At 46.6% G+C, this 10,454-nt stretch overlaps 1 protein-coding gene across 1 annotated transcript; it reads right to left on the bottom strand.

The window, feature by feature from the left end:
- Window positions 1–429: 429 nt before the first annotated feature.
- Window positions 430–10,369, bottom strand: pklr (pyruvate kinase L/R). Its single transcript, XM_049024166.1, has 11 exons — window positions 10,278–10,369; window positions 6,941–7,105; window positions 6,398–6,489; window positions 6,189–6,320; window positions 5,546–5,732; window positions 5,033–5,306; window positions 4,084–4,234; window positions 1,687–1,839; window positions 1,152–1,318; window positions 859–1,040; window positions 430–767 (listed from the first exon to the last, which is right to left on the bottom strand). Exons 2-11 carry the CDS (start codon window positions 7,077–7,079, stop codon window positions 661–663), a joined length of 1,584 nt encoding a protein of 527 aa, XP_048880123.1. The 5' UTR covers window positions 7,080–7,105; window positions 10,278–10,369; the 3' UTR covers window positions 430–660.
- Window positions 10,370–10,454: the final 85 nt, after the last annotated feature.

Below are 10,454 nucleotides of genomic sequence, written 5' to 3'. Positions count from 1 at the left end.
ACAGCAGGGATGAGGTCCGAACCTGGGGGAGGTGTCGCTACAGACCGAGTCACCCCCGGGTATTGTGTTAGTCATGGCACTGTTACGGGACATTATCTGGCTTGCTTGGACAAAAGCAGCTGCTATGCAAATAAATGTAAGGTGGAGGTGGAAGGTGCACGCGTGCCTCTGATGGGAGGCTGTATGTCAGCGGCGCGCCCAGCTGTGCCGCAGGGGGGGTCTCAGCTCCTAACTCCAGCATTGGGTTTCCATGTGTCAGCCTGCAGGCTATTAGGTTACAGCTGCTGGCCTCAGCTTGGTCACAAAGCCAGAACGAAATGCGCAGCTGGGAATTTACCTGGAACCGGGCCGGTGGGTCGGAGGCAGCTGGGGGCCGGGGTGAGGGGCTAGCTGTGGACCTGCCACCGTCACAGAGAAAGCCAAGGTCGATTAAGTATTAAAAGCTTTAATGACATGGGACAGCTAGTGTATCAGTATCAGTCACTCGTTTCACTCGCCATGTTTATTGATGTGAATCAGTGTCCAGGCTTCCCGTCAGACAGCACATTAAAGTCGATGTCAATCAGGTTATCTATGTTTATGGTCTGCCAGGCAATCCAGGATTTCCTGCTTATTCGAGGCCTCTTATTGGCTGATCAGTTGGACAGGACCCAGCTGCATTTAGGGAACAGTGATGGCCCTCATGATGTTGGTGTGGCCGGATCCGGGGCTCCAACCCGTCACCACGATGACCATGTCGCCCGGCTTGAAGAATCCACGGGCTTTTCCTGAAGAGGGAGAGAAACGGGGGTCTGCATGACCCAAGCCTGACAGGTGCGGCACCAATCAGGAGATGGCAGGCATGACATGGCTGCTAACCTATATCAATGCCAAACGTCACCCTGCTGTCGACATCATCATCCCAGACTGGGGCCATCGTAGCACGGAAGAGGGCAGGGAAGACCCCCCGGAGGAGCTGGGACTGCCGGGCTACCCTCTCACTGCGTGTCACAGCAATGATGGGGCAGCGGGGGCGGTATCTGGACAGCAGCTGCGCAGACCTGGGGGGTGTTCAAGGAGGGTGCATGAGGACGATGGCTTATCGAGGGAGAGGGACAGATAGGGATGGGAAGGCCATGACAAGGTCATAGGGAGCTCAAGAGCGCACTTACCTGCCGCTGGTGGTGAGCACGACAATAGCACCAGCGCAACACTTGAAGGAGGACTCGACGGCCCCGATAGCTATCACCTCTGTGGGGTCAGAGCTGAGCGGCGTCAAGCGGCGGAGCTCCTCAAAAAGCTGCTGGTGGAAGATGGCAGCTTCGGCCTCCCGACAGATCTGCGTGTGTGACAGGGTGGCCAGGGCTCGTGTCAAAGCGAGCGTGACGTTGCTAGAAGATGGGTAGGGCTTGTGGTGGTGGGCGTGGTCTTGTAATATTATGGGTGGAGCTTGTGTGATGCAGAGGTGGCTTTGCTAGAGAATGGGTGGAGCTTTTAATAGCAAGTGCTGGCTGGCTATGGTAGATGGATGAAAAAGCCATGGGAATTAGCCAAGTAGCTAAAGGCAAAAAGCTCAAGCAACATCAAAACTACCTTTATAGAGGAGTCTCTATTACATACAAAGCCACACCCTTCCCTTCTGCTGAATGGTTCACACGAGCGCATGCACACACACACACACACACACACACACACACACACACACACCGAGTGCATCATTGCCACAGCTTCCACTGGGTGGCGTCCTTTGGCGGTCTCCGCTGACAGCATTAAGCAGTCTGCCCCATCCAGCACGGCATTGGCCACGTCGCTGCCCTCTGCCCGGGTTGGACGGGGGTGATGCACCATGCTCTCCAGCATCTAAGGCACAGGACAGACAAAGATGGACATCGGGATGAGAGAAGGAGACTTAACACATCCATCCCGCCATGCATCCATCTCCTAAATGCTCATTCTGGCTGGGCTGCAAGGTCACCTGCCACAGTGAGGACAGAAATGAAGGCAAAGTCTTCAAATCATCAGGATTATTTTACGTGGGTCATTCCAATTAAGTGGAAACTTTTTGAGAAAATTATTAAAGATTAAAAGTATGTAATATTTAAAAAAACATTTAATTTAAAAAAAGGAATGATGGTGAAACTTGGGTACTTAAGGCAGATCTTTCGCCATGAAGCATGATATATTTCCACCCTGTTAAGGACACACACCGCGCAAGGGTCACCAAGACTCCTGCCCTGTGCCGCAGAGACGGGTTTCGGACCGCACCGGCTGCGGTGGTGAAGATGGATAGATGGATGAAGTTTTAACAAAGAATGAAAACATCATCAATCAATTTTTTAAGCTTTAAAACACATATCTTTAGAAGTTATCAAAAAACTTACAGAAAGTTTGATATTACTAAATCATAAATGAAAGGCATTCATCTAAAGTCTTAGGCCTACCGCGACCCTGAACAAGAACAGAGGTTAGATGGATGGATGGATGGATGGATGGATGGATGGAGGATACCTATCTAACGTGGCTGAATGGAGCATGACGGAGAAGAAAGGTGACAATGAGGGGGTTGGATATCTGGATCCTAAATTAGTCATAGCATTCTGAAGGCTGGAGAACAAGGCAGCTTAATGAGAAACACGCAAAGCGTTTATACCTACACGTCACACACATCCTGAAATAAAATCTGTCACAGGGTCGAATGCACATGACTGAAACTGGCAGGCTGACATGAGGAAATACGGAAAAGACACAAAAACAAGCGATGCTGACACCTATTCAGCTCTGCACTGTAAAAAAATAAATAAAATGAAACTGATGATGTCACACCCAGACCGTGATGTCATTGCGAGGGGTGTCTGTTTTCTAAAAGGAAAATTACCCCAGAATGAAGGAATGGAGCAAAAAACACACAAGTAATTAGTACAGTATGCAAGAGCGTGATTATAAAGTCATGAAGAAAGATTTGCAATATTTACAATGATGAATAGCACTTAAACACACTTGAAGCCTGTAGCATCAAGGTCAAAATGCATGAAATTAAATTAGAGATTTCGCGTCAGTCTGCAGTGATGAGCGACTGCTGAGGCTGGAAGCAACCGGGAAGATGCGTTTAACACTAAACACAAAGTGATATTTCCTGGGGACAGAGAAGGACTGAGTCATGTATCAACAGTATTCTGACAGTGTAACAGGACAGAAACTGTAGCAATGAAAACAAGATGCTGTCATGAATTTGTTTCGCTGTTCTGGAAAGGAGGAAAGATATGCGAGAGAGGAGAGGAGAGAGGGAGACCCTGGGAGCAGGTTAACGAGACCGACGCCCCGTGAATTCTCTCACGTCTTCCTGTCAGAGGTTCCCTTCAAACCCACGCACACCCGGGAGCTGAAGAGGAAGGCTGTCCCGATGTTCCCACGCTACCTCCTGCCTCGGGAGGGGCTGAGCATGCGCACAGGCGAGCGAAGGAGCGAGGGAGGGGAGGAGGGCAGGAACGGGCCTGCTTAGGCCTGGTTCAGCGCTGGCAGCCATGAGGAGGGATTACAGGGAGAACCAGAGCTCCCCCCACCCCCGGGGTGACGTTTGCACTCATTTCAAAGCCTTGTTAATTGCCGGTACCCACGTCCAAGCACATCTGCAGATCATAGCACTCCCAGTGATAACTCCACAGGAACGGAGGAAGGAGACTGGGGTATGTCTGTGTGTGTGTCTGTGTGGTGTGAGTGTATTTGTCTGTGTGTCTGTGAGTATACATCTGTGCAAGTTTCTGTGTGTGTGCATGGGTTATGTATATACTATACTGAGAGAACATTTTGTCTCCAAAATGTGATAAAAACCTGTTATTTTGATGTTGTAGGGGAAATTCAATTTTATAAAAACCTATGACTGCAATCAAAAAAAAAAAAAGATAAAGGTCGTATATTTTGTTTGGTTACTTATAGTTAAGGTTAGGGCTATGTAGGGGTTAAGGATGTCATTGCTGGGATTAGGGTTATACCCATAGAAATGAATGGAGAGTCCCCACAAGGATATGAATACAAACGTGTGTGTGTGTGTGTGCATGTGTGGGTGCCTGTGTGTGTGAGTATGTGTAATTGGTGGGTTTCTCTAACCTGAGTCGCACAGATGACAGGCTTCCCCACTGAGTTGCACCGGCCAATCATCATCTTCTGGGCAATGAAGACCTTCTCAGCGGGGATCTCTATGCCCAGGTCTCCACGAGCCACCATCACACCGTCACTTTCTGCAAGGATCTCGTCAAAGCTGGGCATGGGTGGGGGGGTGTGGGGGGGTGCACTTAACATGACTGTGTGGCTGGAAGCTTGTTCCTCACCAGCATCGATCGTTATTAAATAAACAAGGACAGAGAGCAAAGTGAAGGCAGTCAGAGACAAACTCCATGTCAGCCAGCACAAGGACGCAGAACTTTTCTTTTTTGTTGTTGCTGCGAATGATCGAGCTGCTTTCTCCACCATTTTAAAATGCCACGGGGTGAGATGCCTGTGCAAAGAGATGCAGAAGGACGGTGGCGAACTGTGACAGAGAGGCTGCTGAGCAGGGTAGTCTGGACGCAAAGGAGACAAAAGACTCACAAGGACAGAGAAACACTCAGGCTGTTTGCAGACAGGGAAGGCAGAGACTTTTCGTTACACCATGGTCCCAAGGAAACATGCAAAGACTCGTGAGAGGAGCATCAGGAAGAGAGAGAAAGAGAAGGGACAAGGGCCAAGGGACAAGGAAGAATGAGATGGACACACTGAGTAATACTGACTCACGCTGAAAGAAATGGAGATACGAAGAGTTAATTTCACTCATTCAGCAGAAGCTATTATCCAAAGCAACATACACTGAGAAAGCAGGGTCAGGCAGTCAGTGGAGCAACTGGGGTTGAAGAATAACAGTGAAATCGAACTGGCAGGTACATGATGATGGGTACAGCATCTTAACCTGCTAAGCCAGACACCGCCCCACTAGATACGGAGACACAGAGAGAAAGAAAAGGAGAGCCAACCTGCCATCACCAGACCGGCAGAAGGAAGACGGACACGCTGGCAGACTCACTTGCGGACACCCTGACGACTCTCCACCTTGCTGACCACCTTGATGTCTCGGCCCTGTTCGCCGAGGGCCCGCCTCACGACCCGCACATCCTCCGCACAGCGGACAAAGCTAGCAAACACCATGTCGATGCCCTGTGCCACCCCGAAGCGCAGGTCGGCCTCGTCCTGCAGGCCCACTGCCGGCAGGTCCACCATCTCCGCCCCTGGAAGGTTCACCCCCTTTCTGCTACAGAGCACACCTCCGCTCTCCACCTGGGTCTGCACCCAGTCCGACCCTGAGGCACAAGATCAAAGCGTTTGGCACGAGAGACAGAACGCATACACACATTAATTAGCATCATCATCAAAAACCATGACGCAGATGGTGCAGGTGCCGGTTCAGGACAGGAATAGCAACACTGAAAACCTGTTCATAACAGGAGCAGAAGCATGGTAAACCTATACTAGATACTATTCAGGGGAAAAGAAGATACAGAGTCTATTTGTGTAGGTGTGAAAGACATCTAACTTGTACCTATCTCCAGAATTTTCAGTCCAATGAGTCCGTCATCAATAAAGATCCTTCCACCCTTCTTGACGACACGGGGCAGACCGGGGTAATCGACCCAAATGATCTTCCCATCTGTCTTGTCCCTGTCGGCCTCCGCCGTCACCACTCGTACCAGCTCCCCCTTCCTCAGCTCCACCTCATCATCCGGTCGCTGCGTACGAAAACGCACAGTGTTGATGGCATTTTACACAGGAAGACAGGCCATAAAGGAGGGGATCGCCTGTTATATTAAATGCCCCACAGGGTAAATGAATCATGGGGAGTGAAGCGGCTCCTGGGTAATGCAAGGAGACAGACCAGGAGAGGACAGACCTGCAGACGGCTACATCCACAAGAACACTTTGAGAGGCACTCCGAGTGGAGAATTTACGGCACTTTGCCATGGTAAATGATGTATCAAGCAATGCCCATTTATTTTTCTACTATATAATGTCTTACGTAATGTCTGGGCTTTTCCAGCTCAATTTGAACCGATTTTCATCAAATTGCTAAAATACATTGACTCCTTCTTAAACACATCAACTCTTCATGAGTTCCTCTGATGACGTCAAAAAGCCAACAGTTTAAAGTTAAATGACCCAATAATACTTCCAAAACCTTGACTTACCCCTCTAACAAGCCCGGTACGTATCTCTGGACCTTTGGTGTCAAGTGCAATGGCAACAGGGCGGTAGTACAGAGGGTCCGAGGTCAGGGTCTCCATAGCTTCCCTGATATTCTTGATCGTTACTCTATGGTACTGACGGAAGGGCAAGATGGTTAGAACAACGGGGATTAACACATTCACTGATTTCCCTAGAAAGACCACAAGCCAACCTCATGAGAGCCATGCGAGAAGTTGAGCCTCGCAATGTTCATCCCAGCCTTTACCATCTCCTGGAGTTTCGGCACAGATTGGGAAGCTGGACCTGTGACATATGGAGATCAGGAGGTTAGGGAGTGAACAAAAGTGCATCACTGACAGACCAATTTGATTTATTATTAAATCACCAAAATGGTGGTCAAGACCCCCGGAGGGGTCGCGAGATGACTTCCAGAGTATGTTAACAAAAATGTAAAAATGTGGAAAAAAACTCCATTTTAACTCTCACCACATCAATTGAAATAAGTTTACTTATCACCCTGAGAGGTGAAATCTTCTTAGGGGACCCCACTCTCCATTCAACAAAGTCAAAAATGGAGATGGTAAGTCTCTACCACTGTTACTTCAGGGCTCATGGGCTGAAAAGTTTGGGAACTGATGAACTAGGCAAACAGGAATCCAATACCACTCAGACAGAAACCCAAAACCCAGGACCAGGAAGAGATATATGTCTCAGTCAAATGACAGCTCAAACATCTGTGGAAGGTCATCCCCACCAATGGTGCAGATGATGTTTGTGTTGCGGGCAGTGATTGGCTCCTGGTCAATATCCAGCAAGCAGAGATGCTCCAGGAAGGTGTCAGCCATAGAGGCGTCAAGCTGCTGAGGCTGGATGAAGGAGTCTGGGTGAGACATGGCCTCCAAGTACCGTCTAACACGTGCTGTGGAAGAAGGAGAGAGTACACAACGAATTGATAATACTCACATATTTTAAGTTTGTCATTTTGATGTGTGCTGTTGGGATCATAAAGGTCAAGTACAATCTTTCAGAAAGTAAAACTACTGGCAGCTTACCATGATTGAATGAGACGCGAAGGAAAGCATGATGTGGAAAGAGTACCTGGTATGACCCACTATCGTGGTGTGATCCACGGTGGCAACATTCAGGTCTTAAACACCGCGAGACTTCAGTTCAGGGAGGGAGGGAAGATGAAGTGAAAAAAGAGAGGCAGACCAGGAGAAATGAGGGAGACAGACAAAACAAAATGATGGAGGCAAACAAAGCGAAAAGAGGGAGGAAGACCAAACAAAAAGAGGGAGGCAGATCAAGTGAAATGAGGGAGGCAAACCAAGCGAAAAGAGAGAGGAAGACCAAACAAAAAAGAGGGAGGAAGACCAAGCAAAAAAGAGGGAGGCAGATCAAGCAAAAAGAGAGAGGAAGACCAAACAAAAAAGAGGAAGACCAAACAAAAAGAAGGTGGCAGACTAAACAAAAAGGAGGAGGCAGACAAAGTGAATGCAAGACAAGCTGCTCAGCAGAGTGAAGAAAGGGAAATACCAGCGGCGGAAGTGGGTCAGCAGCTCCCTTGTGGCCCAGCACCCCCTCAGGGGACAGGCAGATAAGGACACCGGCGGACAGAAAAGGACAGTTAGAAATAATATTAGAAAATACAACCTGGGTGTTCTTACAGGTTGTGTTGCTAAAACTGCTCAACAGTGAGATGAAAAAACTTTTCTTTTTGTAGGCTTCTTTGAGAAAATTGGGGTGAAACTGCCAGCTTTTATCTGAAGAATGCTGAAAAAATGTTTCATTTCAATGGAAAATTTCAGTGTTATGTCTGGCAGACATAATGACAAGGTATTTGTTGGGAAAAATAATTAAAAACATCCTTTTTAGGTCCAAGAAAAAAAAAATTAAATATGACATTTCTGGCGAGAGAATAATAGTTTGATCCTGATGTGATTTGGACGAGTGTGGACACTTTCCTGCCAGTACCTGCTGTAAAAATTAGCTAGCAAAGAGAGCATAGGGAGCTGCACTCTCATCATAATCCAGAACCTGCAGAGTACAAGGCAGGACACCACATCTGGATAGCAGGCCACCACAGCACATATGCTAACAAACCAAGGTCAATTAGGGCTGGCCGTTGAGATGTTATGTAGCCTTTATACTGTGGTCTGTGAAAGATGACACTTCCAGAGAAAACACGAAATTACAGGGGATCAGTAAACTAGTGTCAGGCACCGAGACAAAATGCTCGATTCAAAGCTGTTACATCACCACACAGAAAACAAACAGAATACGGCTACGTCCCCCAGCTGCCGGTAGACACCCATCCATCCTGACAAGTGAGCTATTCCAGAAAATCCAAATCCTGTTATTCACCTAAACACGGCACTGAATTATTTTATTTGATTGCAAAAACGACCGGTTTGTAATTATCAAGTACACAACAGTAACAACACATACAGACCTAAAGTTAGGTCAGTCATATGTGATGTACATCCTGCTGGGTACAACTGCCTTACAGCTGAGTGTTGGTTCATTACATAATGATTCATTAATATTATTCATTTATGAAAATGACTTCAACTGAGGTGGAAATAAAATGTCATTATGAATCACCGGTGATTAAAATATTATATAGCATACAATCAGGAAAGATGACTGTTGCTGAATTTATTTTATATTATACCTATATTTACCTGTTCACCTGCCACACAAACTAGAGAATTATGCTGTCGATGCGTAATTAGTGTTCAGGTTTATCCAGACCAGCTGAGACAAAGGCACTTTGAAATCACTCATTACAGACGCACACAGAAGTACGCTTAGTGCAGAGAGTTAATTAATCCCCAGGAACGATCTCCATCCATCCTGGCCAATGGCGTTCGCAGTTTTATCGTTTCTACCACTGCTGCTCTCTCTCTCTCTCTCTCTCTCTCTCGCTTCAAAGGTTGCAACTAATCTTTTCTGTCCTTCTGCGACCATAGACCCCAGTCAGGAGAAACTCGCATGTCTGGGCGAGATTATGTCAGCCTCGTGTGAGCTGGTGCGTTTCACTTTGTCACAGGGGCAATCATCACCTGCGGTCATCCTGCTTTCCACCCTCATTCACCCCCATAGTCATCTATACATGCATCCATCCATGCATACATACATCCATTCATCCATCCTCTACCCATTTACCCTGCTGGAGCCTATCCCGGCCAGCCTGGGGCACCAGGCTGTGGTACACCCTGGAGAGGATGCATGATGCATAATAATAATAATAATAATAATAACGACAACGAAGAAGAAGACGAACTGGCCTAGACAATCGAAAAGCCTTCAAGAAACACTGTAGACGTTAGCGCAATCTAAGTATTGTGTGACTGTAAAATTCCACCCTGCGAACAGCCGCTCTGAGTCCATTAGTATTAGTCATTCTTTGCTCTGGGTGGTAAATCAGTAGCCAACAAACAAACCTTTGTGCTTTAAGAAGGAGTCGCTCGCTGAATAGGGTTCTGCAGCCGCACATAAACACCTTTTTAAAACAATTTATCAAGAGAAAAAAGGCAGGCACATAGTTTAATAATAATCTAAAATGCAAAGACTAAGAATTACGGCTCTGCAAAATAAGAATCAACGCGGCAAAAAATAGAATAAAACAATTAATTAAACGTTCAAATCAGTCTGTCTTCTCCCAACTGCAGCCCTAAGTGGTTAATGAATTAAAAATGACAAAATTTACAAGGTAACCAGACTTCACTGTGACGACTGTCATTATATTTGTTTATCCGCACCACTGCTGAAATGAGAATGGTCCGTACTCATTTCAGTAAATAGTCATTCAGCTTTTTTGGCGGAAGCACATCGCGATAGTGTAAGACAGATATGTTTTGTCGCAGATTTACTTTGGCAAAAACAGTCTAATCGCTTATCGGGTAGTAGCTCTTCGTAAAATAGTCATACGGAAAAATACATCCCAACCACAACTCATTCCTAGTACTTATCAAATATTTCAAATATCCAGATAGCTGAAAACAACACATAAAGTTAACTGAGAAACACAAACATACAGTTGTTCTGAAAACTTTTTCAACTTTAAATTTTAATTTTACAGCACAGACCTGTAACTTTCTGGAGACTTCAATGAGGAACACAGCCAATGGGCGTAATCCCAGCTACTAAACCGCCCTTTAGTAATTCACCCGACAAAAACAAAAAAAGGCACATTTGTTAGTTTATGCCGCCATCGTGTGTTGACAATGGTGCATTTTAATGGGATGTGTAAAAATAATATGTAA

Source organism: Brienomyrus brachyistius, chromosome 9 (genome assembly GCF_023856365.1).
Source record: "Brienomyrus brachyistius isolate T26 chromosome 9, BBRACH_0.4, whole genome shotgun sequence".
NCBI classification, from domain to species: Eukaryota; Metazoa; Chordata; class Actinopteri; order Osteoglossiformes; family Mormyridae; genus Brienomyrus; species Brienomyrus brachyistius.
The sequence above is the reverse complement of the archived record's forward strand: the minus strand, read 5'-3'. Positions and strand labels throughout refer to the sequence as shown.

Bases quoted from the DNA above. Each gene is read 5' to 3' on its own strand.
- pklr (XM_049024166.1), bottom strand. From the start codon at position 7,079: ATGTCTCACCCAGACTCCTTCATCCAGCCTCAGCAGCTTGACGCCTCT. The intron at 6,490-6,940 runs GTGGGGATGACC...CATATGTCACAG, and splicing joins AAACATCATCTGCACCATTG to GTCCAGCTTCCCAATCTGTG. The intron at 1,840-4,083 runs GTTAGAGAAACC...CCTGTGCCTTAG, and splicing joins CTGTCATCTGTGCGACTCAG to ATGCTGGAGAGCATGGTGCA.